A 25,465-nucleotide genomic window follows, 5' to 3' on the forward strand; every position below is an offset into this window, starting at 1 on the left:
TTTAGTTCCTTGTAATAAGATTGCTGACTGGCCGTGTTTGAAATATGACTGGGGTGGTTCCATTTGATCTTTGATTGAATTCTATGAAAATAATTGTTAGTCCTGTACTCCGCATACACTATGTGGAATGTTCCATGGAACCAAAATGCCCTTTTCTTTGATTAGCGTTTCGATTTCATGTGCTCAAGTGGGTTTATGGATATCGGAAGTTTGTTGGGTCTGTTTATTTTTTGGTTAAATTCTATTTCGTCGCGATCTGTGATATGGAGGTTGGGAAACAATGGGAATTATTGATTGGATTGATCAGTCTTTCCAGTGGAATGCCAGATGTAAGCGATTACGCGCGCGCCCCAAGAGTTAGTCTTCACTGGTGCACTGCCGCCTCCCGAGACTATTCTGGACCCTGAGGCCAACTCACTAAAGTTTCATGGGAACATGCATGGAACCGAAAAAGAAAAGAAAGATAAAAAATTAATAAAACAATTCATCGTACAGCTTAGGCGCTGCCGTAGTTACAGGTTGCTGGAGAAATCGACGTGGACTGCGCACCAATGCATATGCTAGATAGGAGACTTGGATTACGATCTTTAGACGCCTTGCTACGTATGCGCTGTCGCCGATAGGCTCTTGCCTGCCTCAGACAAGTGTTACGCCAGCATTTCTTGCATGCATGTTACTGTATTAAGCGGTTAAATGAGGCAAGAAGGGGGATGGGGACCAAAAAAGAAAATAATAGTATAATCTTAATTTTCGAAAAAAGGGAAAAACCATTCACGCCATTTCATTCGGCCAAGTCACCTTGAGCCCTGAGAGAGATACCCGCTTTTTTCTGCTGCGAGGGGATAACTGCCAAAGGAATGTGTCACATAACGCGGTACGAAAGGAACATAAGGCTGTCACTGTTGGCTTCATGCCACAGAATGTGCTGATCGGGTTAAGTCTGCATTTTGCACGGGCGAAACCGTTAATTCATCTAGCTGGCTGGCGAAGTTTTTTTTCTTTCGAAGAATCTCGGTATATATCATCGTCCTGCCTCCCTCCATTGTGTCAAAAGGTTTGTCTTTTTCTTCCCCGGCCAGCGTCTCCGATGTCATAGAACATCCGCCAGTCTTGTCTTTCGTTCTGTTTTTAGTACCTTTCTTCTTTCGGGCCATCGTCTCTCTTTCATTCTGACCGCGTCCTTCATTTCCATAGAATATCTTGCAGAAAGCGTCCACTCCCTTTTGTCTTTTGCGATACCGGTTTTTAGTCCTTTGCTTGTTTCGATCCTGCGGTAGATAGTGGTCGATCCAGCGCATATTGCATCTCAATTCGATTCGACCTAATTGACTACGAATTTTCTTCCTTCCGAAATCTCCAGCTTTGAAATTATGGAGTGCTTCCGGCAGATTGGTCGACTGGTCAAGGCCCCATTCCAGCGTGACTCGCATCACAAGGCATTGGAAATCGTAAGTAAAGGTCTTGAAACTAAGATTTGATCTGGAAAATGCAACTGACAACGGGTTCAGGGGCCCCCAACAAATTTCCGAAAGGAGGAAATGCCGACGTTCTTCCCAGATGACGAGTCAGTACATGTTAGCACCAAACCTCGGGAGACTGTTTCTGACAATACCGTTCACAGTGCTCAAACGTTACATAGCCACAGCTCTTCCCTCGAGAAGGATGCAATGATCAAGACCTTGGAGCGTGAACCCTCAACTCGCCAACGGATCAAGAACAATGTCCGAAGACTGAGTGTCAGAGTAGCCCGGCCAGTTTCAGAACACGAAGACTGAGGCCGTTCGCTCAAAGCCGGCATGGGAATGTCTGGCTTACCGAACTTTAGAAGTTGTGCCACCAGATTGGAATCAAGGGGGACCGGATTGGCTGTGAAATCATCGCGCTCAAACCATCTGTGGATTCAAAGCAGGAAAGTTGGAACTTCGTTGAGACGCGATTTCTTCGACTGTGGATTGTTCCCACGGGGTGGGTTCTCCTGTCGGGCTTTCCTGATAGACGGTGAAGAACCTCGACCGTGTACTTGTACGTCTGAATGTTGTAGCTCTGGCAGCTCATCAAAATCATCATCAAAAAGCAATCTCCTCCTGGGTTGGGTAGCGGTTGGTGTCTTGTATCTAGCATTGATAGACTGCACTTCTCTCCCCCGGTCCTTTGCAGGGGTCAAAGGGCTATGTTGAGATTTCGACGACATCGAATCAGAACTAATGAGACGTGCTTTCTGAGTAGGCCTCGGTGTTTCGTGTTGTAGATCTAAGTCATCGTCTTCCGAAGCTGTTTCGTCAACATCAATACTTATGGCTGCTTCATATATCCTTGGTGGCGAACTATTAATTGCTCCTGAATCCCTCCCCGTGCTAGATGATTGTGAAAATCCCGCAGCCGCCCTGGTCGATGACTTGATCCCCTGCATACCTACCAATGACCTTGTCTTCCTAGGACTCATCATGAGACCATGCAGCGATGTCCCCGCCCACATTTCATCCTCAACCTCTTCATTCTCTTCTTCGGAATCCACCCGCGGCCGCTTACTCTGTATCCGCTCCAGCCCAGCCTTCTGGCGTGCAGAAAGTGCATCAGCAGCATCTCTCCGTCTGGTAACGTCGCTAACAGGCGTTACTCCATCGGTCGGCCGGGCCAGGTTCTGGATCGCCGCAGCATTTTGTAATTTGACCTCCTTCTTTCGCTTCGCGTATTCCGCATAGTGAAGATGCTGCGTAAAAGATTGGGCCACGGCGTAGAATTCGTCTTCGACCATGATGTAAATGTCATCGTTCGACAAACCCTCGATTAAAAACCTAATTATAATCGATCGCCCATATTAACAACGGTTCCCTTGAGCTTGGCTAGCGGAAAGGGTAAAGGAAAACGGACTCTTCAGATGGACGGCGGTGAATGGGAGATGATGGCGGAGTCGGGGCTATACTAGATTGTTAGTTTTGATGCGTCCCATTTCCCCTCGGTACACTATACATGATCTGAAGAAGTCTCGTTTCTTTGGACTAGAATCGGGCGCGCTCGCTCTGGGAGTCGCATTGCCGTCATTGTTTTTGTCGCTTTTGTCTTTTACCACTCGTTTGGGCGTGGGGTTCTTGCTGCTTTTGCTGCTTCCTGTGCCGGTGAGCCATGGTAGCGTGCGAGGCATCCTGTCTGAGGTTCAGGGACGTTGAGCTGCGACTAGACTAGATGAAATCGCGTGTCATTCTCGTTTCACCCTTCTTTGGTCTTGGACAGATTGAATGTGGGCAAAGGTGTGACGCGAATGAGGCGCGATAAGAGATGACGGGACGCGGGAGGCTTCCGCCCCGCCTCCGCATGATCACTTTACTGAATGTAGTAAGGTAATGTCCTCTCGACCTGATCCATTTGGAGTAGAGGGGCAACTCAACCTGGGAGTAAAGCTCACTACCTGGATATCAGAAGATTTTACTTCCTATCCGTACAGAACATACTGTAAAAAACCCGCGTCCATCTTGGGTATCGATTTGTTCTAAGCACCGTTTGCACAGCAAGATTTGTAATACACATGCAGTCAATGTTATGTCCCCAACGCCACATAAAAAACCCCCTAATATCAAGAAATCCATGCCCCAGTCAACCCGATGCTGACATTATCGTAACGCCGGTCCGGAAAACAGGACCCAAGGGAACAAAATAAAGCACAAAGAGCCATGAATATCTGGGAACGATAGGTCACTATGCCTCGCCGGGGCGCTTGCTGTTGCAGCTCACAATCTTGACTTTATCTGCTTGCACAGTCGTCTGGTTGTCCAGTTTGAAAGTGACGTCTTTGATGAGGAATGTCCATACTTCGTCGCAGAAGCGATATGTATCCAGATGGCCCTGTTGGGAGAGAGAAACCGTGTTAATCTTTGATATTCGATAGACGAGGCTGGCGGGACTTCTCTGATACGGTGTTCCGCAGGATATATTTACCTTGAAAGTAAGCCTTGCGCGCACTTTGTCTGCGAGAACCTCGGTAATCACTCGATCGAAAGTGGAAAGAATCTTCATGGCGAGCTGGGGCTCGATTCGGCCTTCATTGATCAAGTCATCGAGGGTGTCGGTAAGGGACAGGCCCAGGCTGTAATAGGAAACGGGTTAGTGAATGTTTGAGCACATTACATTAGCCAGTTAGTACCTGCTCCCGCGATAAAGCTCGTAATACGCTTGTGCGTTGCTCATGGTGCCGAGTATGGAGCGATCGAGGGAGATAGTTGGGGTGACAGGAGCTGGTGAGAGTTGCCTGAGTGATATGGCCCCGTCGTGGGGAGTATCTGCACGTGATATAGAATTGATATCATGTGATCAATATCCAGATCATTACATCAAATTACATCAATGATTGATTTCGTGAAAACAATTTATAGCAATGATAATTCCTGAAATTGGTGCTCCGATCAGCCAAATGTGGAAACGTTCACTATTGCGGAATCCTGCGAGGTTCCTACCAATGCGATTGATATATTCTCCATCGAGACAACTATCCTTTACTACGCAGTGGCTATCCGATACTAAGAATGGTTTGTCTAGACACTGGTATTGATCTTAAAGATCGTCGGCTTAATGGGACCAGCAGATACATATTATGAATCAAGCAAACAGCCAGAGATCGTGTCAAAAGATAGTTCAACATTCCAAACTGGCAAGCAAGTGAAGCCAGAAAAGGCCAGGACTGTTTCGCAGGCGGACGAGGAACTTCGTCAAAAATTAGAGCAGATGTCTGGCGGGGGAGGAGCCGCTGGGATAGAATATGAAGATGGCAAGCCTAGTGCCATGAAGCGAAGTGTTCGAAATAACATGTTCCGCTATATTTGAACGACCACCGACTATTCAGCCACCTCATGAGGATCAGCGCCACAAAGATGAAGCTGAAGAGACTGCTGTTGGGCTTTACCTATGTCAGATTAGCCTGTATTTTGGCCTGAATGGTGGCAAAAGTTCTATATTCAAAGCACAAATGAATGCTGGATAAGGATCTATGGCAGCACCTCTCTTGCTAGGTGCCACAGAAGGCCATACGACACCAGGAACTTACTCCAATCACCCAAATCATGTTTTCTAACCAATACAGATAATCCTCATGCGCTGAGCGGCTTTTCCCATCTACTGCGTTGAAGAACTGGTCGAGATGCTCGATTTAAGAGTCCATCAATCTAATAAACGCAATTTGAAATGAAGCGGTAGCCATGTCAAATAGACAATAATGCAAGATTAGTTAGGAAGCAAGGGACCACTATAGAACGCCTTACTCAATCAAACAAGCGCCTCTATCGCCCAGACAAAATTGTGAACTCCAATAGACCATAGCGCTCATCAGGAGGCATTCTACAAATATAAAGATCGTATCGCATAAATCAAAGAGATGAGGTGTTGCTCATGGATCACCGGTTAGCTACCATTCCTGCCAGAACTCCAGCGCCAATGACACCACCGTCTGAAACTTCGCGTAGGAAGACCGATTTCCCGCTCTTCTGAGGCCCAGTTCTCATGATGAGACGGTCAATGAATTGCTGACACATAGTCTTGAAATTAGGATAGTGCTGAATAATTCCGCCTGTGTAAGCGACGACGAGCTCTTCAGGACCCGATTGCCAATCCGCCGGCGTAGGCGAAGGCGATAAAACCGGGACAATCGGCCTGTTGCCTCTTTGGGCGTTTGTGGGCACTTGTAACGTAGATGGCGATAAGAAGTTTGTTACAGCAGAGACGTCGGCCCCGCCATTATGTTCAGGAGATGCAGCGCCGGAGGGCTGTGGTGAATTTTCGGTGCTCTCCACTTTCAACTCAATTTCGTTCGCGCAGGCAAGTAACCCTACTACTGCCGCAGCAATCAAACCAGCAGCTCGTTTTTGTACAGTCCGAGCAATCTTCCGAAAGGCACCGGCGCACACAGCATCCCAATGCCACTCACTACTTTCCGGTGGGGGTAGAGAGTGATTCAATCCGTCCGCAAGTTCCTGGTCCGACCGAGCGCGAGCGACGTTATCTGAAATGTATGTAGTAGTTAATGCATACTCTTGAATAAGATTCGCAGGTAGTTCCTTCGAAGATAATCCCTTAACGTTGGTGAGATAGTCAAAAAGGATGAGCCGGATAAGTTCACCGATGTATCGACCACCAGTCAGGTACTCAAATGGCTGGAAACCAGGTCGTGCACATGCCCTGTCTAGTTCAATGTCCCATTTAGTTATGATTTCGAGTTCCTTCAAGGGAGGTGCGCTGCCGGCAAGGGTCCATTCAGTGTTGATGACCGTCTCTACTGCCTCTGAATCTTTCGACTTCACATGATTGGCCTTCGTTTCATGCAAAGAACTCAGTTTCATCGGAATTGTCGCATTACATCCCGTACCTACAATTATACCCATAGCGACCCGGCTGTTAGGCAACGACTTGACAGCATAAGCCAAAGATGCAAGTGTAGCAACGGCGTCATTCGTGATGGCAGTGATCTTGAGTTTCGGTAGAGCGAAAAGTTTTCGGCGCTTGGAAGAAGGTTCATCTTCATCATCCGGACGTCTTGTGTGTCTTTCATAGCCACTAAGAAGAATCTTGCGAAGGTTGAGATCCGATGTAATGGCGAAACCTTTACCCATCGGCATCAACGTAGCCTCCGACAATGATTCTTGCCTAATAGCTGTTAGCTGTATATAGCTCGACATTCGGTACCACATTGGCAGACACCACCTGTGGCACCCGTAATCAGTGTGACCAATATCACACACGAACTTACATTATCGGGAAACTGAAGGTGATTCCCATCTCTAATTCTTCGGGGACCTTGCCTTTGGTAGCATCCGAAGTCAAACTTTCGGCTACCACTTCCGCAATACGATCACCAATCCAAGAAAACAGGTCCTCCGCGTTGTCCATTTTTAAATGTTCCTGGATAGGCCACGCTCTCTCTAGTGTTCGTCTCACGCGCTGTCTTTGTGCTCTGCGAATGGTGGTCGATTGCTCTAAGGCGTCCGTGGGCCCGATATCAGAATTAGCAGCATCCCCCAACAGCTCAATGAACGCGACTCGTAAGTTAGTTCCCCCAACATCGATGGCTAAATAACGTCCTGTCTCCAAGCCTGTGGGCAGATGCGTCACTGGTGTCGGTAGAAACTGTTCTTCGGAGTGTAGGGCCAGATCACGATACACACCGGAGAAGCGACGCGCAAGCTTGTATAGAACTGCTTCATCGAGAGACAACGGTGATAGGAATTGATCAAGTCTGCGATGATGCTCCAGGTACTCCATCTGAGAAGGGTCTAGGTAGGAACCCTCATCCTCCTCATCCTCGATAGGGTCCTCGTGTATATCATCATATTCTTCTTGCTTCCTCATTTCCGCAGCCACCGTAGTGATCGGAGCCATTGCAAGACGAAACTTCGAAGGAAGAATCAGGGGAAATTCTACGGAGAGCGGAAGCGTAGAATGATTGCGCACAGGAGGAAGTCGACTTGTGCGACTTGTGGGCAGACAAGTCGTCCGGTCAAGTCGCTGTAGGGGACGGGGTTTGGGCTTTTGTGTTTATTTGCTCTTGTATCGCGGAATGTTTATGAGTGGGAAAGATCTAAGGGACCGGAATGAAGACTGGGGTTTGAGCGATAAGGTGCATGCCTCGAAGGAATCCGGGGGAGTTATGGAGTAACCTTATTTGAGATTCCACTTGCGATCAGGAGTGAATACGGAGCGCAGTCAAGCGTGTGGGGCACTTTCACAATCGTACGCTATGGACTGGAATATGAGAAACAAACGTCAGTCTTGGTATCGCAGTAAATCAGAAAAGAGAAAATGTAGACATCCAATGCTGTCAACTGTGATGACGCGTATTTGTAGTGGAATGATGGAGAGCAAAATCCTGCGGGGGGACAACAAAAAGCAACAATCTCGACGATCATAATGCAGGGAGCTTCAACGCACGCACCAAGTAAGAAAACCTTATCAGGGAGGATGACTAGACCCATAAGAAAATAGTAAACTACTTACCTTGCACAAGGTGGTTGCACTCACCCAAGTGAAAGAGTAGCAGACTCTAAGTAGTAGTTGTTGATGTCGCTGAAGGCAGCAGTAGAGAGTGAGTGTGAGTGTAAAATGTTACAGTAGATGTGGGTACACAGTAGGTATGACGGAGAAGACAGGGAAGGAGTCAATTAAGTACTATATTTAAACTAGCACGATCATGCGAAGTTAAGTCCAAAAGAAAAAGGAACAAACAAGACTAGCCAGTGGATACGGGGAATTCATGGCCAGGTCTCCACACCGGAGACGAGGCCCAGAAAATGAAATAGGGAGTGAAAGAGAGAGAGAGAGGAGCGAGCGAAAAATAATGACACGATGGAGACAGGAAAAGGAAAAAAAGACGAGGGCTAGTCAAGTTGATTAATATGATTGATAGTAAGATAGAAGAGCCACTGCCGTTGGACGGAACAAATGCGACCATCTCCCAAACGATGTGACGCTGGAGGTCAGTCGTATCATTGGTACAATTGGTACAGTACCACCGGATGATGCTTTTTACTTCTTCTATCCACCTCCCCCGGCGGAGCGTCTCGGAGGAGCTTCTTCTCTCGGGTCATGTTGTTTTGGATTTTATTCGTTTATCGAGTTCTTTGGTCAATCCCCCTCCTCCCCTCCCGCTTGTTATTTTTAGTGGACTACTATCACGGTTACCATTTCGGATTAATTGTATGTATGCCTGCTGATGTCATTTTTAGATGCTACCTAAACAATCATCACCCTTCCCTCTTTTCCTCAATGCAAAGAAAAAGAAACCAAAAAAAAGGCGATCTAACAATAATAATTAACAAAGTTTGAGCAAGACAATGCATATTGCAATGTAACTAAATTCTCTGTAATCAATCTTCCTTAATTGGAACTACAAAAGTGACTCACTAAAGAAACTATATTGAGTGCAACCAATGAAATCAACTACGTTTTTGATGTTCAGACCGGAAATCAAGCCCTACTCCGAGCAGTTAAAAAAAAGCAAAACATAAAATAAAAAGAAAATGCACCAAACGTCTGGATAATTAAACAGACCGACCATGTGGAAGACAGTGGGGCAGGGCAACCTCTACCGACCTCCGGTATTAAAACGCACTGACTTTTAACGTCAAGTTAGATGCCGCGCGTTTTAGACCCTTTCATCTTGTCAAAGATCCCTAATTTGTTGAATCTCGCATGGATCAACCGGCGCCATGACCTTCCCGGTGACATGGCACGAAGGTTTCTCATGTACGGACACGCCGTGCCAAACAAAGCCCAGGCGGAAAAGCGATCACCCTATCCTCGTTGAGACTTGCCCGCCTTGTTGGGCGTTCACTCGAGCCGAGAACCTGCAGAAGGCTGTGGACACGAGAGGAACTTTTGTATCGCCATAAAACTATCGTTAGTATCGCCAAATTGGTGCTCGCCATCGTATCATGTGGGTCATGGAGAGAGCTCCAGAGAAAGGTTGTGTGGTCAAGTCCCGAATATGTTTCGGCTGAATCAGGAACCCTCAGGGCCACTGCCAGCCTTTTAGGAAGCGCATTTGTCCCAAATAAGGTGGACTGAAAGTCTGTCTCTTGGATGGAGTTATACATAGACTTAGCCTGCCTCCGAAATCGGAGAGCTTTAGGTCAACACTGGTGAGAGGGCGGCACCCTCTAACATTGCGTAGATCCTAGGGTCTCGGTATATAGCCGGTGATCGAATGCGTTTAGCAGGACGCTAGCTCACCGAACGTCACTCATCACCCCCTCCTGGCGATGTGGACGACTCGGGCAAGTTTCTCCAGTCTGCCTCCTGGTTTATTGAAAATGATGTTATTGCCAGGTAGCATGCAGTAGCGTGTCGCAGGCGACACCTAGTCTTCGGACTGCGAATATCCCCACGCAATCACTGTCTAGCATGCAACAATGATGATGTTGGTTCGGAAGAACTCGCGATGACAGCTGATTGACTTCGCCCCGGTTTCCAGAGATGACCGATATTGATAATCGGCGTGTCAACATCCAATCAACTACTAAACGATTCTGTAGATTGTGCTCACTTCTGTATTTCATATTAGTAGCTCTACATACTCGGTATATCCCTTTTCACAAAAGAACTCGGGATTCGTTTGAGCTGAAGTAAGGGCATACGCCAAATATCTGGAGGAAGGCCGGTGTTGAGTATTAACAGAGTTATGAATCGTGTCCTGCCACCGGACTCCTAAACTAGTTTTGATTGCTTCTCCTTGACTGACTGTTTGTCTAAGGAGTTTCTGACTTGGCATGGTTCATTTGGTAAAAAGTCACAAGACTGCCAGGAACAGCCACCACGCCATTATAATGTACCGCGGACTTTGAAATATACCTCAAATCCCACTTTATATCCTATGATTGGACTGCGATATAATGCTAAGTCCTTGGGCATTAATCATCATCCTCGGACAAAATAATCAGGAGTACCACTTGGGAACAGGACCCCTCTTGACGCTCGTGAGAGCCAGCGTCAAACCCTAAATACTACTAGCTAATGCTGTAATTAACAACTATCAATATTTAACCTGAGTGTTACGTATACTAGCACAACAAGATAATGATCAGCTCTCTAGTAGTTTCGATGTCGCAAGAATGTATGCATCCGGTTGAGTTCACGCTCTTGCACCTTATGCATATATCGATCCATCGTGTGTTTTATCCTAGCATCATTTTCACCACTCGCACAAATCAGCTTTAAACCGTTCTGCAAAATGGTAACAAAATTTCTTTACTTACCAGTACTTTGGGTCAAGCCATATGCAAACCATCCATGTCACGCTAGACTACTTCGGGAACCCCTCCACTTTATCAGCCCAGCTGGGCACTGACTGGGTACCTCAGGGCTGGCACCTGAGCACTGCCTGCACCCCGACCGTTTAACATCATTCACCAATTATAATGCACCGCCATCATGCCGAGAAAAAGGCAGCGCTCAGATGAAGATGAAGAGTCTCAAGGCCCGAGTAGGAAAGGCCTACGCTTAACAAGGAGTCGAGTGTGTAAGTCGAGAAATCTATCGGCCGACAGCGGTGCTAACGACCCAATACTACAGGCATGCAATGCAAGAAGCAAAAGACGAAATGTGAAACAAAGCCAGGTGAAACATCATGTAATAGATGCATTCGCTATGAATTAGAGTGTATTTCACATGACATATCTCAACAATTCCTACAGGAGGACTCGGCGTGAGTAAGATCAAATTCACCTTATCAATCTTATCTCTAACACACTGCAGCTGGAAAACACAAACGACGGCAGATATTGCACTTCTACGGGCTGCTGTGAATCATCTCTTACAGCAAACCAAGCAACCGGAGCTATGGACATTCTCCAATAGTCAAGTAGTCGGCTCACCACGCCCTCGCATGGATTCCCAGAATGTAAGCCAGACCTCCATGGCTGCAATGGACATGTCAAGAGAAAACTCCCCTCAGTTGCAAGAAGAAAATTCATCTGGTCTCGTTACAGTGCCTATGCGCAATCTATACGAGCTTACTAGGCTGAAGAACCTGCGTGTTAATGCAGGATGGAAGCCGAAGTCCTCCTTGATTCATGATGACTTCATCTCTCAAGGGGTGGTCACACTTGCAGAGGCCGAATACCTCTTTGATCGTTTCATGCGTATCAACAATAGATTATTGTGGGATGGTATACTGCCGTACCATCGCACACTAGATTCTGTTCGACGTGCCTCAACACTGCTGGCAGCCGTTGTTCTCACCATTGGTGCCTTACATACTCCTGGGAAAACCGAAACATTTCACCAGAGCTATGACGTGTTTGTCTCGCTTGTCTGCAGCTCGTCGCTGTCTCGCAATCATAGTGTCGATGATGTTCGGGCGCTTTGTATTGGCGCATTTTATCTCGCGAATCTCAGCTGGAAGCTGTCAGGACAGGCCACGCGGATTGCCGCCGAGATTGGGTTACACCAATCGTATCAAAAGTTAATACAGGGAGATGACACGCAGCGTGATCGTGTCTGTCTTTGGTACGCAACGTATGTCTGTGATCATCAGTTCAGTATCGCCCATGGTCGTCCACCGGCGGCGGTTGATGATGAATCAATCCGAAATATTGAGCGATTCATGCATACGGCAGAGGTAAATCCTGGCGATGCGAGATTGGCCGCACAGGTAGCACTATTCGCTATTTTAACAGAGGCCTACGTAGCCTTTGGGAATGAACCAGACCGATTGTTAGAAGACAAAGACTTCGATAAGCTATGGGTTTCTAACGTGGCAATTGATCAGTGGAGACTCCAGTGGCAACCCCGCTCAAAGGACTGTGCTACCTTGGGGTCCTATCCATCAAAAGCCTTGGTACTGTACTATCACTTTGCCCGCTTCCAGTTGAATTCCCTAGCTTTGCGTGGTATTAGTCCTTCTGGCCTGACCTCTAATCCTGAACTTACCTCTAAGAGTCCTTTATCACTGGCGCATCGGGAGGCCGCCAATGCAGCCATTGCGGCGGCTATAAGTACGCTCACCCTGATATTAGAAGATGAGGACCTTCGGCGTGCCTTTCCTGGTGTTCCCATATTTACCTATACCATGGTTGCGTTCTGCGCAACGTTTCTTTTGAAAATGGCTGCCACATGGGGGAAGAGCTCGACGCAATTCGGTCTGGCCGTAAATACAAGTCATATTGTCTCTCTTGTTCAGCGCTCTGCAGACATGCTGGGTAATGTTGCTATGAGCCTCAATGAACGACATCTTGCGAAACATATAGCGACAGGAATGCTTGAGATGCTGCAGCAATTCCGTGCTCTAGATGAGAGTGACGTAACCGAACTTAGTAATCGGATAGAAGGAGACGATATAGATAATTTCCCTGCTCTACCTTCTGAATCTAACGACGGCAATGCTTTCTGGGCAGGGGATTATAATTTTTACGATCTTGGAGGGACTTTTGGTTTCGGACTCGATGAGACACTTCTCGGTCAGATGGCAGCAGATAACTTTGAACTGGGTATATAGTCCCTCAGTCGGACCAGGATTTCTATTCTATGCACTTCAACTTTTTCATTAAATATGTACTGGTATAGATGCTTGCTTATGTTCCCCTAATGAGCTGTATGACCATCACAATCTCGCCTTGACTACCGGCCCGCTGTACGATTCCCCAAGTCTTTTTGGAATCAAATGATCCACATCAAGAGTGTTAAGGAGCCCGGGATGTGTCTGCGAGAGGTCTGTAATGCCCAACAGCTTCATTGTGGTCTCCAGTTCGTCTTTCATGACTGCGTTCGTTAGCAGCAATACTCGGGTGGGAAAGTGCCAGGACATACTCTCAATTAAACGCTCCACACCTTCTTGTCCATATGTGAGGCTGTACAAGAACTGCCTTCCCATACCTACGGCTTTAGCTCCCAAGCAGATAGCTTTAAAAATATCAGTCCCGCGACGGATCCCACCATCGACGAAGACTTCGAGATGCTCAAATACTTGGGGACAGCATTGACGGATTTCCATCAATACCGCTATCGATGATGTCGACCTGCTCACTCGAGTTAGCTGTACTCCACCGGTACATATGGTATAAACATACGTGTCTACACTTCTCCCACCGTGGTTGCTCACAACAATCCCGTCGACCCCGTGTTCCATTGCCATCAAGCATCCTCAGCCGTCTGAATACCCTTCAACACGATAGGCAGGGATGTTGACCGTCGAAGCCACTTCAGGTCCTCCCACGTGAAACTAGCATCAATATATCTTCCCATTGTCCTTCCTAGCGCACTGCCTTTTGCATCACCAACACCTTGCGCCCCGGTCATGGGTGCTGTATATATTATTTCCGAGGAATCAGCCCCGACACGCTCATCCGCTTCCCGTTTCCCTGCAACCGGCGCGTCAACTGTGAGAAAAACAGCTTTAATCCCACTTTTTTCAACCTGTCGAAGAAGCTGCTCCGATGCAGCACGGTCCCGATTGATATATAGCTGGAAAAAGAAAGGGTGACCAGGCGCACAGGCTGTGATATCAGACACTGTGTATGATGCATTCGTCGATATCTATATACATCATCAGACGGTATAAACGGATCTTCAATGTAAGCAGAACTCACACATTGGCCAACACCATATTTCGCACAACCCCTTGCGATCGCCAGTTCGCCGTCCGGATGCACCATCTTCGCCATGGCTGCGGGACTGACAAACAAGGGTAGGCCGGTCTCACATCCGAGAATGGTAGTTTGGGTGTTGACTTTATTGACATTTCGGAGGACCCTAGGCCGGAGTAGGATACGATCATACATGGCTTTATTGGCATCACGTGTGATCATGTCCGTAGCTGCGGATGAATAAAATGCCCACGTCTTACGGCTTAGTTCTTGGGAGGCGACCTTTTCCAAGTCGTAGGTGCTGAGAATTGATTCAAGTGGGGGTTTTGAAGAGAGTGCCTCTAATCTTGTTTCTTTTGAGTTGAATGGGCAACCATTTGAGGGGAAGGACCCATTGTTAATTGAGCTTAGATCTGGTCATGTCAGTGGTGGGATCTATTCATATTGGTTGGGACGTACTTGTTGTAGAATGAATATTAGCCATTGTTATTGGGTTGTATCTTAAAAGGCTTCGAATCTGTCTGAATATATATATTAATTTGTCATCTTCATTGATGGGATAGTTATAGGGCTTTATATAGTTCTGGATATCGATAGCTACAGTCCGGAGTTTTACCGCAGCATCGGACTTTTGCCGGACCTGAAGATGACGGCATATTCAACGAGTATCCACTCCTTCATTTACGAGCTTCTAGAATTTCACTCGAATCCATATTCCATTTTTTCCACAAGAGATTGGCCTCATTGTGGATTACCCGGAAATTTATTCCGTATTGTAAAAGTCTCAATCTGGTCTTATGAAGAGATGAACTGAATATAGCTTACTGTTAAGTACTACCATGTACAGCTAACACTGTTCACCATCGAGTTTGTTACTTTCTCTATATTTTCCAACCAGCTTATTTCCCACATTGGTCATCTCATTCCTCCGAATCTTCCCACTATCAGTAATCGGAAAGACAAAGGGCACATCGTCATCCCCCAACCAAAAGATCCACGTGGGTACTTTCTGGGCTCCCAAGCTTTTTTGCAACCACTCAATGATCTCAGAACCAGAAGGACGAGGCTGGCCAGGAGTGCTTTGAATAAAAGCTGTTACTTCCTCGCCCAAAGTTTCGTGTTTGACCCCGACGACACAGGACTGAGAAATGGCATGGTGTTTGTTCAAGTGTTCTTCAATCTCTGCCGGATAGATATTCTCCGCTCCTGGAGGATATTAGTTACCAGATCAATATGTGAGGCGCTATAGGTATGTACTAACCTCGGATGATAATATCCTTAATCCGACCAGTGATGACACAATGTCCTTGTGCATCCAGAACCGCTTCGTCACCCGTATGCATCCATACAACCCCAGAGGGGTCTGTTTTAAGCGCCTCAAGAGTCTTCTCAGGATTTTGATAGTATCCCTTCTGCACTCCAGACCCCACGATACAGAGTTCACCGCGTGTTCCTCGTGATACTACATTCCCCGCCGAGTCGATTATTTTGGCAAACGTGTGAGGAAGTATATCTCTATGCACTACCGCATCACTTGGCTGATCTGCTGATCGAGACATGAAGCTGATCGGGGATGTTTCAGTCATTCCTAGTTCATGTATTAGAAAAGTAAAGTACTAAGCGGACAAGGAACTCTCCCCCTACCGTAAGCCACCGTCAAATCTTCGAACCCGAATTCCTTATGCATCTCCTTAAGTAAAGCTGCGGGGATTGGTGCACCGCCTATGAGACCTGTTCTGAGGTGGATTGGGCCAGCCTTGAGCTGCCAATGCCGCTCCAGAAGAGCAATGAAGATGGTCGGCACACCGTGAAGTCCTGTGCACTTTTCTCGCACGACTTCGTTGAGTACGGCCGAGGGGTCGAATGTGGGTGACGGGTATACAATAGCGGCTCCGTATGCCAGACAGGAAAGAAGGCCTATTACTAGTCCGGAAATGTGAAATAGAGGGTAGGGACAGCAGACTATATCTTTTTCTGATAGTAGTAGACGGTGGCCGATGGAATAAGCATTGCTGATGACGTTCCTACTCACATGTCAGTATCATAGGGATGAAGTCTTCAAGTCCTGGAGTAATACTTATGTGTCAGCATGGCGATTTTCGGGGCCCCGGTTGTGCCACTTGTGAATTGGAAAGTGCAGGTCTGGTCGGCTTGGACTTTTTGCTCTATCTCAGAGAGTGTTGAGTCTGGTATTGTGCTCGACTGGCCGAGGAAGTTATCAAAAGACTGGAACTGCTCTAGGATGTTGCCAACCGTCTTTAGCAGAACAATTTGCTTCAAATCAGGGAGTTCGTCCCCATCTAACGAAGTTTTAAGAACCCTCAGACAAGAGGCCAAGTCACGCTGTCCGATATGTGTTGCAGTGAAAAGCAACGAGCAGCCTATGTAACTATATAAGATGGTCTTTCCCGGGTGGAAAAAGGACAATGAATCATTTACCGGTAGTTCTGAGTACATTGAAGCATTCCGTAGTTGAGTATGCATTATTGAGCAATACTGTAGTCGCCCCGATTCTAGTTGCTGCCAGGAAAACGTCTACATATCCCACGCAGTTGCCGCAGAAGACGCCGATGCGGTCACCGGCTTTGATTCCATGCGCTATGAGTGCGCGGGAAACAGTTCGTACCCTTGAATCCAACTCTTGATAGGTATATCTAACACTCTCGGCTGGAAAGATGACTGCCTCCTTGGTTGGGAAGTGGGCTGCCTGCTGGTTGAGGAGTTGACCAATAGAGTATGATTTTAGGGCTGGCTCGGAGGGGCCATGGAGAAGGGATAAGGAAGAGATATTATCGGACATGATGCGCTGTTCTCCCGACTAGGTGTACAGGAAATGGATATTCTTGCGGAATGTACTGGCATGACAGAGATGGAATTACATCCAAACACACAAAAAAAATGTAAGAAAACAAGAGGAAAGACACATGAAAAGTGGGCCTATCTATATGTGGATATCATAAAGATCTGGTCCTACTAGTATACGAGAACCTATCGCAGAAAATTTCCTTAACTATTTTCTCAGTGTGGATGGACGTAAGCCGTACAGCAAAATTCAAGGAATATACATAGTTTTAAGCCAATCAAGCATTGGCAGGAACTCGACTCCACATAACTGATCCAAGCTATCCTGCATACCTTGTAGACATGCTAGGGTTACTTGGCGTTTAAATACAGCCAGGATATACATTCATTTCACTAACGAATGGTAGCGGAAACCAAAGCGTGCGTTCAACTTGACCGCTTTTCTAATACACCATATTTTCATAGTCAACTAAGGAACACGCTTTTGTTACAACAATTGGGTCTTCACTGGTGTTATTAAATTCAAGACGGAAAATTTGGCGTACTTCTGTAGTTTACTATCTGGTGACCATTAAGAGACTGCAGTAGCTATTTGCTCGGGTTGAATGGTTATAATGCTTCATACTATGCTCGGGTTGTTTGGGGCTTCAATCCCAGCGATGGAAATCTGGCTCTATACAGTAATTCCAACATTCGATTGAGGGCGTTGCATATATGGAAACGAAGAAAAGTGTTCGAAGTTCTGAATTATAGAGCGAAAGGCCCGAGAATCATGGTATTTTGATCCGGAACATATGTGTCTAGAATGTTGGAGAAGATAGGCAAGGCAAAGTTCCTTGGAGTCTAACGAGAGCTGCTAAAATAGGTAACCATTCTATGTCCCTGGGCCCCAGGCTAGTCTAAACCAGAGTTCGGCATTTGCTGGCAGAGCTCTTGGACTCTCCGTCCTGATATTATCTTTGCCGGGGCTGGGAGCTCAGGCTCACCATACTGTCCAAGAAAATTTTTTCCGGTCAATAATAAATTGATCAGAGGCTCTAGATTGTTTTCGGATCTTAAGGAAGCTATTTTGGTAGAGATAGTATTGTGGACCGTGGTAGAGTATGAGTGGAGAGGCGGTCGGTCATGAGGAAAATATCGGCATCAAGAACCGCCTTACTAAGGTTTAGCATCCGACTTTGGTAGGCGGTATGAAGGCTCTATATAAATTAGGTAAGGCCCTTCTTTTAAAGGACTAGAGGATAGACGAATTGCGTAATGATTGGCCATTTAGTGTCTGATGATTAAATCTTACATGTAACCAGACTCCATCGATTCTCTCCACTTCCTTTAACCCTTACGCGACATAGCTATCCGTCACATCTCACAACGAAGGCTTACCAGTAAATGGTAATCATGGAGAAGTCAGAAAATCGGCCTTATGGCCAATACCACTATGCTGAGATCCCAACGTCTCCCGATGCGATCCCGATACGTGCCACCCGCGGTCGCATTTCTCGACTCGCAGTTGCCCTGAGCTTCATATCGTTGCTCACGCTGAGCACAATGCTCTTCGCTATCCCAGGAATCAATTTCTCTGTTTGTCACAAGATGAGGGGAAAACTTGGTGCAATTTTATCCTCCCCGAAGGGTGGTGAGACACCTGTGCCAGCATCAAGTAACAAGGTCCCGCTTGAGGCTCATATCATGAGCAAATGTCCAGACGCCCAGGACTGTCTCCAGAAACTGGTCGTTCCTGCTATGGAACAGATAAGTGAGAAAGTCGATTTTGAGTTGTCCTTCATTGCAAGGTCTGTGGGCACAACGATCCCGAAACAATATTGTAGCTTACGGAACTAACCGGCATTTAGCGTCACTAATCAATCATCTGATATACATTGCAAACATGGACCTGGCGAATGCATTGGCGACATGCTTATGCTTTGCGCTCAGGATCTCCCTTTCTCACCTGACGGTACCGAGAAAACTACTCGCATGCCCACCATCCGTTCTCTTGGATTTGCCAATTGTCTTATCGGCCAATACGAGGATATCCCAGACCGTCCACTGGTTCAAAATTGCGCCTTACAACATGGTATTGATTTTGAATCTCTGAACAGATGCGTCAGCAGGCAGGAGGATGATCCTAGCAATGGCGACTTAAGTGGTCTCGCATTGTTGCGTCAAAGTGCCGTCCACAGTGCAGACCTTGACGTTCATACGAGTTGTACTGTCCGACTGGATGACTCTGTTTGGTGTGTCCGCGATGACGGAGAATGGAAGAACTGCGCTAAGGAGGGGAAAGGCAGTGAAGTCTCTACACTCGTGGAGGAAATTGAAAGACTCTGGGAGGCGAAAAACTAAATGTCATGAAAGAGCTATGATGGCAGTATGGTTGTTATGACTTATGAAAAATGTCTCCAAGGAGTGCTGGTTACTGCTTTAGCTCGCATCCCTGCAGGTGACAGTACTAAGATGATATCCGCTTTATATATAAGCATTATTTATCGCAGATATTGATGATCGCTAATTCATAATGTTTAAGAAAATTTGTTTCTGTTTCTGTTTCTGTTTCTCTTTTTGTTTAGCCAAGAAGGTTTTGCATTACACTTTTCTGCTATGCAGGATACTGTGCAAACCACAGAGGACTAAGCTACAGTGTTTTTCACAAATGCATGCCGTATACTCACATCTCCCCTCCACATCGCATCATTTACGGAGATGTAATCGTGCACATTTGTCACGGCAACCATTCACCTTTATTAGGACTGAAATTACCCTGTTGCTGGGACCTTCTATAGCAACAGGATCTTTTGTTGTGTTTCTAGTATGCTTCATGGAGGCCACCTTTATTTGCTCTGCTTTCACCCATGCTCAATGCATACTGATTTATTAATTCTAAATACACACCAATATTTTTCCTTGGCAACTGCACCCTTTTCATTTTCTCTGTTCTTAACGTTCCTTATCAATCAACACCCATGGCATCCTCTTGGCTTCCATCTCCTTTGAAAAGTCGAAGAGAAAGAAGAGCCGACCCTGAAAGGACCGTCGACGAACTGGTGCACAAATACTACAGGACTAATCAACCAAGCACCAATGATATTCTCCGTGAAATTCTCGGGAGCCCGGAACAGGCATCGCTTCTCTTCAGCGCGCTTCGACGCCAGGTCTCTCTGATTAAATGCCGCTCACAGTCTTTCGAGGACGGCCAGATAACCACCTACGACCGGGCCCTACTGGAGCTCAGCAGAAATGGGGAGAATTTGACTGAAACCGGTGCACTTGAGCTTTATCTAACTGAATTTCTCGGGATTGTCCCTATCTCGCCCACCTCTCAGAGTAGAGCTATTCTAGCTAAACAGCTCGAGCTGGAAAGCGTACTAAACAGAGGTTCATACTCTCGTATTCTTCAATTTATCGAGCTTCTTTAACTGTGATGCTTTAGCTTCCGCCCTTGGTACCACGCCGGAGACAGTTATCGATCGTAAGGAGCAGCCTGAGACGTTGCTTGTTGACCAGGCGCCTGTCAAACCTGAATATGAATACGGAGATCAAGACGATCATTATTGCGTGGAACAGACCGGTTTGAAGATCAGTTCAACTGGACACGCACAGCAAGTTTTCGACCGCATGGATAGGCTTTTGGAAGTTTACCACCGCGCCAAGGATGAGTACTACAAAGCTTTGCAAACAGAGGGGTTTGTTAGCCTCGACACAGTTCGTTTTCTTCGAGACACGGCAGAAAATGTTCTTCGTTATCTTCACGCAAACGGACTGTCAGACCATACTTCTGTACCGGATGTGGAGCAGGTCTTCCTGATTGCCAGGGATAAAGCGACACAGCTTACGGGTGGTCGAAAGAGGCATTTCGATGAAGGTATCGAGAGATATAGTCGTAGGAGGAAGCGGCGGGCCCTCGACTCATACCGCCCTAGGAAATGACCCTCAGGCCGTGTGTGTTTTCTATTCTCTTGGGGGTGGATACATTTGCACACTATCTTAACATGGGCTGGTTTGATTGCTGGGAGTTTAGGTGCGCTCTGATCTGTTTGTCACTCAGTCATTTTCATCTAGTAATGTGTTTGTACATTAGTATGAAGCGGAGGACTGGATGAAGCATGTACTCCGTAATGTACCATAGGTAGGAGAAATACAGTGCATGCTCTTTCAATATAATTCCTTCTCCCACGTCTTGGCGCAAATCACAACGCTAGCGTGCACCACGTGCGCTCTCCTGATCGGAAATTCCATACATACGCAATACTGTATCCCCTCTGTCCTCCAACACGACACAACCTCGTTGTGCGCCAAATGCAGGCTAGGGGCTGTAAAGCTAGAGTTACAATTGTGGCTTATTCTGTCTGAAGAGAGATGCTGTCGTGAGCTGCCAACAGCGAACTTTCCGTGCTTTCTGAAATGGCCTCCTTGTTCCCTCAGCCGACCGAGGCCGCGTATTCCACGTCCAGTAACACATCGCCCTCACCCGTCCAGTATACGCCTGTATCCGACAGGTCTGAGGATGAATCTGGACCCCTAAGCCGCCCTCCTCCGGGCTCATTGAAAGTGCAAACGCAATTTGGTGCCAACAGAGACGATCGTGACGATGGGTACGATTCTTACGACGATCCAGAGGAGAAGCCCGATACGGGCTTCCCGAAGTATACGGCAATAGAAGAGAAGCAGATCGTGAAGAAATTCGATCGCCGGCTAGTTCCTTTCTTAGCGTTACTCTATCTACTCTCTTTTCTGGACCGATCCAGTAAGTGATGACATACGTTGTCAAAGTAGCGAAATCACTACACCCCAATCACAGGTGATGTGTATACAGGAAGCTAACAGCGACTCAGATATTGGAAATGCCAAAATTGCTGGCATGACAGATGATCTTAGGCTTTCATCTTCGCAATATGAATGGCTTCTTACAGCATTTTACATTACCTATATCCTCTTCGAATGGATGACTCTGATGTATCGTCTTGTCCCGCCGCATATCTACATTTCACTATGCGTATGCGGATGGGGCCTTGTGGCATGTTTCCAATCTCTAGCCACTTCATTTGGGGGTCTTGTTCTCCTGCGTGCCCTTCTTGGAATTACAGAAGCGGCATTTGGCCCGGGCGTCCCATTCTACCTATCACTCTTCTACAAACGTGAAGAACTCGCATTTCGAAACGGACTGTTCATTTCTGCAGCACCCCTGGCTTCGTCGTTTGCAAGTAGCCTTGCTTGGGTGATTGTCAAAATGAGCAGCAACGGCCCAATCGCTCCCTGGCGCACTCTGTTCCTAGTAGAAGGATTTCCAAGCGTGATCGTGGCGGTCTTTGCCTGGATCCTGATCCCAGACTCACCTGGCAGCGCCTGGTTTCTCGGACCTAGACAGAGAATGGTAGCCGAGCAGCGAATGGAAGAGAACAAGCCAAATCACCACGAGCCACGTCGAGGGAATTTCAACTGGAAGGAAGTCAGAGCCACGCTAGCCGATCCCAAGTCCTACATTACAGCCGTATGCCCCCATAAAAATCACATCAACACCCAAAAAGCCCTCCACTAACAAGTGCATATGCATCAGTTCATGTTCTTCAGCTGCAATGTCGCATTCAGCTCCATGCCCGTGTTCCTCCCCACCATCATCAAAGAGTAAGCATACGCGAAAACAAATACCTACCCACGCCCAAGGCTAACAGGTGAACAGCATGGGCTATTCCTCCGTAACCTCACAAGCCCTCTCCGCCCCACCCTTCCTCTTCGCATTCGTCATAGTCCTCCTAACAGCCTACATCTCCGACCGCAATCGCAAAAGAAGCCCCTACCTCATCATGCACGCCCTCCTCTCCTCAGCATCCTACCTCATTATCGCCCTAACAGGCCACTTCCACGCCCACCTCCCCGCAACAGCACACACCACCATTCGATACCTCTGCGTCTACCCCGCAACAGCGGGATTCTTCTCCGCTATCACCATAATCATGACCTGGACTATGGACAACCGCGTCGCGAAAGAAGCTAAAGGCGCGAGCATCGCCATCATGAACGTGATTGGCCAGTGTGGACCGCTCCTCGGGACGAGGTTGTACCCCAGTGTTGATGGCCCATGGTATGTGCGTGGGATGGCGACTTGTTCGTTCTTCATGGTTGTTGTGGCGGTTTTGGCGTTCGTGCTGAGGCTTATACTGCTGAGGGCTCGTCGCAAGGTCGAGGCAGAGGGAGTTGAGATTGAGATGGATGGTGGGGAGGAGAGTGAGGTGCTTATGGGTGGGAGGAATATTGGACGTCGCGCGGAGGAAAAATTTACGTATATCATCTAAGACAAACAGGTTTACATTGACCATATGGCGACTGGGTATGATTTGATATAAGATGTCACGTTTACATGTTAGGATAATACAAAAGGTTCAATAACAAGACACCCAAGACCCCTACAACAACCCTTAAGATCAATAACTGAAGCAAGAAGACCAATCGGATCACAAATTATGAGCTCATATGTATATCGATGCAAAATACATGCCGCGAAAAATAAAAAAAGGTATGTTAGAAGAACCCAATTAACCAACTATGCAATCAAACCAGCAAGCATAGAATGCGACACAAAGCACGCGTGCTCAAGATTCCGACAAGACCAAAAGGCTATACAAGCAATCCGCGCCAAACAAATCCGTGATTTCCCGTTGAACCCTATTTATACCCTTTTTTCCCCAATGTTCACCACAATATGTATATGATAAGATTGTGTTTTTGTGAATGTACCAATATACAATTGGAATTTACCACGCGGTGTGACCACCATCAATGAGCATCGTGCTCCCCGTCATGAAGCTGCTAGCATCACTGAGAGCGAAGAGCGCAGCGCCTCTGAATTCCTCAGGGTACGCCAATCGCCCAAGCATGTTCTCTGCCTCCCAGATAGCCCGAGAAGCCGGGTTCTGCTGGAACACCTGCTCGACCATAGGGGTGACGATGTGACCGGGGCACAGACTGTTCACACGGATACCGTGACGGCCCCATTCCATTGCGAGAGAACGGGCCAGCTGAATGACAGCCGCCTTGGAGGAGTTGTAGACAGGGGAGGTCATGCCCTTGTTGGCGATGAGGCCGCTCATGCTAGCGATGAGCAGGATGGAGCCCTTCTGCTGGTAGTTGAACATCTGGCGGGCGGCGGCGGTGGCGGAGTTAAACACTCCGTTGTAGTTAATCTGCATAACTTCGTTCATGGCGGTTTGGGAGTGCTCGAGGGCGCTCTGGAGGTGGTTGATTCCGGCTGCGGCGATCAGACCGTCCAGGCGCTTGTGTTGGCCGGCGATCTCAGCGAACACGTTGTTTACTTCTGCGTCGTCGCGGACATCAATTCGGTAGTACTCCAGCTGCCGCCGTAGTTGGTTTCTGCGTGCTCTTTCGCGGCCATGAAGTCTGGGTGGGGGTTTTCGAGGCGGTCGAGGCAGTAGACTAGATACCATGGTTGGTTAATATGGGGACCGGGGGGAATTTGGTGGACAAGATGGGAGATACCTTTGGCTCCGGCTTCCATTAGGGCTTCGGCCATGGCTAGACCGAGTCCTCTTCCGCCGCCGGTGATGGCGTAGACGCGGTCATTAAGGTCGAATTCCTTAAAACGATGCCCGTTCTTGATTGACTCCTTTGGAGGCATCCGTGTTTGGATGTGATGCGCTCCATGGGTAGTAGTGGTTGTGGAATATGAGAGTCGTGTGAGTGGGCGGAGTGTTGTGCTTGGTTGCCATGAACGGCTTGCTTGGAACAGCGTCTGGGGTAGTGTAGAGCGCATGGCTACGGAGGTGATAAATTAAGAGACACTAAAAATTAAACAGAGATACCAATGATGAACCGAGACAGAAATAGCACAGCAGAAATAAATGCTACCACAGATTAAAGGAAAATCTCAATCGCTTGGGTATCCATACTATCTACGGAGGAGGGCCTGGAGTTTATAGTCCCAGAGGGAGCAAACCGCGTGGGGAGTAAGACATAACAACCGAAAGCGAACATCGTAGGTACTGCGCAAGAAAATACGAATCATGGCCAGCAGAAAAAATCAAGACGACCGCGTGATACCTTGATGGGTCCGCCATTGGATTCTAGATTGCTTTCACGATGACTTCAGGGTGAACCAGATCCAATTCAATGCCTGGGAGGATCCATGGTACATGGTCTAGTCCATGCAAAGGATTACAGTGGTAGAACCTTGCCACAGGGATGAGGGGGGTGAACCGGCATGGAGCGGCATTGGACACATAATCCCCAAGTGCAATTGTGGGTGCGGTTGTGTCTGAGAAAGTATCGTGAGCTTTTGTTCGGACGATGGTTCATGGCCGAGAACGGTAAGACAGATTGGTCAGTTGATCGAGGGATGACGATCACTAGGTTTGTGGAATGGCCCACTCAGCGCGGGATTCCCGAGTATGGGGAGACCGAGAATTGGCAGATGCTGGATCAGATTTCGGTATCAACGTGTCCGCGCAATACTGGGAGTTCATAGCGGTCAATGAAATTGCAAGAAAAAAGGGGGCAACAAGATAAAAATAAATGAAAAAAGGAGGCAAACTGTGATGACAATCGTATGTAGTTGAATCGATATAATCAATTCCGAGAGAATCATGCTTCAATTGAGA

At 47.3% G+C, this 25,465-nt stretch overlaps 12 protein-coding genes across 12 annotated transcripts; 5 read left to right on the forward strand and 7 right to left on the reverse strand.

Moving 5' to 3' along the window:
- Positions 1-1,058: 1,058 nt before the first annotated feature.
- ANOM_009628 (uncharacterized protein) lies at positions 1,059-2,073 on the forward strand (the record flags this gene model as incomplete). Its single annotated transcript, XM_015554884.1, has 3 exons — positions 1,059-1,448; positions 1,509-1,564; positions 1,622-2,073. Coding segments are annotated over 3 exons (333 nt in total), but the record flags the coding sequence as incomplete, so codon positions are not given.
- Positions 1,901-3,142, reverse strand: ANOM_009629 (uncharacterized protein; the record flags this gene model as incomplete). Its single annotated transcript, XM_015554885.1, has 3 exons — positions 1,901-2,795; positions 2,872-2,917; positions 2,971-3,142. The coding sequence occupies 3 exons, from the start codon at positions 3,140-3,142 to the stop codon at positions 1,901-1,903; spliced, it is 1,113 nt and encodes a 370-aa protein (XP_015402353.1).
- A 311-nt stretch (positions 3,143-3,453) lies between these two features.
- ANOM_009630 (transcription initiation factor IIA subunit gamma) lies at positions 3,454-4,207 on the reverse strand. The gene is made up of 3 exons (XM_015554886.1): positions 4,139-4,207; positions 3,934-4,081; positions 3,454-3,840 (listed from the first exon to the last, which is right to left on the reverse strand). The coding sequence occupies exons 1-3, from the start codon at positions 4,180-4,182 to the stop codon at positions 3,694-3,696; spliced, it is 339 nt and encodes a 112-aa protein (XP_015402351.1). The 5' UTR covers positions 4,183-4,207; the 3' UTR covers positions 3,454-3,693.
- A 1,174-nt stretch (positions 4,208-5,381) lies between these two features.
- ANOM_009631 (hexokinase family protein) lies at positions 5,382-7,359 on the reverse strand (the record flags this gene model as incomplete). Its single annotated transcript, XM_015554887.1, has 2 exons — positions 5,382-6,627; positions 6,731-7,359. 2 exons carry the CDS (start codon positions 7,357-7,359, stop codon positions 5,382-5,384), a joined length of 1,875 nt encoding a protein of 624 aa, XP_015402350.1.
- Positions 7,360-10,905: 3,546 nt separating this feature from the next.
- Positions 10,906-12,970, forward strand: ANOM_009632 (uncharacterized protein; the record flags this gene model as incomplete). Its single annotated transcript, XM_015554888.1, has 3 exons — positions 10,906-10,993; positions 11,047-11,179; positions 11,230-12,970. 3 exons carry the CDS (start codon positions 10,906-10,908, stop codon positions 12,968-12,970), a joined length of 1,962 nt encoding a protein of 653 aa, XP_015402349.1.
- A 105-nt stretch (positions 12,971-13,075) lies between these two features.
- ANOM_009633 (cytochrome b2) lies at positions 13,076-13,465 on the reverse strand (the record flags this gene model as incomplete). Its single annotated transcript, XM_015554889.1, has 2 exons — positions 13,076-13,233; positions 13,282-13,465. 2 exons carry the CDS (start codon positions 13,463-13,465, stop codon positions 13,076-13,078), a joined length of 342 nt encoding a protein of 113 aa, XP_015402348.1.
- A 140-nt stretch (positions 13,466-13,605) lies between these two features.
- ANOM_009634 (cytochrome b2) lies at positions 13,606-14,541 on the reverse strand (the record flags this gene model as incomplete). The annotated part of the gene is made up of 3 exons (XM_015554890.1): positions 13,606-14,007; positions 14,061-14,470; positions 14,517-14,541. 3 exons carry the CDS (start codon positions 14,539-14,541, stop codon positions 13,606-13,608), a joined length of 837 nt encoding a protein of 278 aa, XP_015402347.1.
- A 363-nt stretch (positions 14,542-14,904) lies between these two features.
- ANOM_009635 (long-chain-fatty-acid-CoA ligase) lies at positions 14,905-16,857 on the reverse strand (the record flags this gene model as incomplete). The annotated part of the gene is made up of 5 exons (XM_015554891.1): positions 14,905-15,263; positions 15,319-15,645; positions 15,702-16,081; positions 16,135-16,438; positions 16,497-16,857. 5 exons carry the CDS (start codon positions 16,855-16,857, stop codon positions 14,905-14,907), a joined length of 1,731 nt encoding a protein of 576 aa, XP_015402346.1.
- Positions 16,858-18,254: 1,397 nt separating this feature from the next.
- ANOM_009636 (GILT family protein) lies at positions 18,255-19,287 on the forward strand (the record flags this gene model as incomplete). The annotated part of the gene is made up of 2 exons (XM_015554892.1): positions 18,255-18,649; positions 18,710-19,287. 2 exons carry the CDS (start codon positions 18,255-18,257, stop codon positions 19,200-19,202), a joined length of 888 nt encoding a protein of 295 aa, XP_015402345.1. The 3' UTR covers positions 19,203-19,287.
- A 532-nt stretch (positions 19,288-19,819) lies between these two features.
- On the forward strand, positions 19,820-20,783 carry ANOM_009637 (uncharacterized protein; the record flags this gene model as incomplete). The annotated part of the gene is made up of 2 exons (XM_015554893.1): positions 19,820-20,231; positions 20,287-20,783. The coding sequence occupies 2 exons, from the start codon at positions 19,820-19,822 to the stop codon at positions 20,781-20,783; spliced, it is 909 nt and encodes a 302-aa protein (XP_015402344.1).
- A 474-nt stretch (positions 20,784-21,257) lies between these two features.
- Positions 21,258-23,146, forward strand: ANOM_009638 (putative MFS transporter; the record flags this gene model as incomplete). Its single annotated transcript, XM_015554894.1, has 4 exons — positions 21,258-21,600; positions 21,689-22,344; positions 22,411-22,478; positions 22,534-23,146. 4 exons carry the CDS (start codon positions 21,258-21,260, stop codon positions 23,144-23,146), a joined length of 1,680 nt encoding a protein of 559 aa, XP_015402343.1.
- Positions 23,147-23,605: 459 nt separating this feature from the next.
- Positions 23,606-24,295, reverse strand: ANOM_009639 (putative short chain dehydrogenase/oxidoreductase; the record flags this gene model as incomplete). Its single annotated transcript, XM_015554895.1, has 1 exon — positions 23,606-24,295. The coding sequence occupies one exon, from the start codon at positions 24,293-24,295 to the stop codon at positions 23,606-23,608; it is 690 nt and encodes a 229-aa protein (XP_015402342.1).
- Positions 24,296-25,465: the final 1,170 nt, after the last annotated feature.

This window comes from Aspergillus nomiae (assembly GCF_001204775.2).
Source record: "Aspergillus nomiae NRRL 13137 chromosome Unknown contig00449, whole genome shotgun sequence".
NCBI classification, from domain to species: domain Eukaryota; kingdom Fungi; phylum Ascomycota; class Eurotiomycetes; order Eurotiales; family Aspergillaceae; genus Aspergillus; species Aspergillus nomiae.

What these genes read in the sequence shown, in the direction of transcription:
- ANOM_009630 (XM_015554886.1), bottom strand. Translation starts at nt 4,182, where the DNA reads ATGAGCAACGCACAAGCGTATTACGAGCTTTATCGCGGGAGCAG. An exon ending in GAGCTTTATCGCGGGAGCAG is followed by an intron (nt 4,082 to 4,138) that starts GTACTAACTGGC and finishes TTCCTATTACAG; the next exon opens with CCTGGGCCTGTCCCTTACCG. An exon ending in GCGCAAGGCTTACTTTCAAG is followed by an intron (nt 3,841 to 3,933) that starts GTAAATATATCC and finishes CTCTCCCAACAG; the next exon opens with GGCCATCTGGATACATATCG.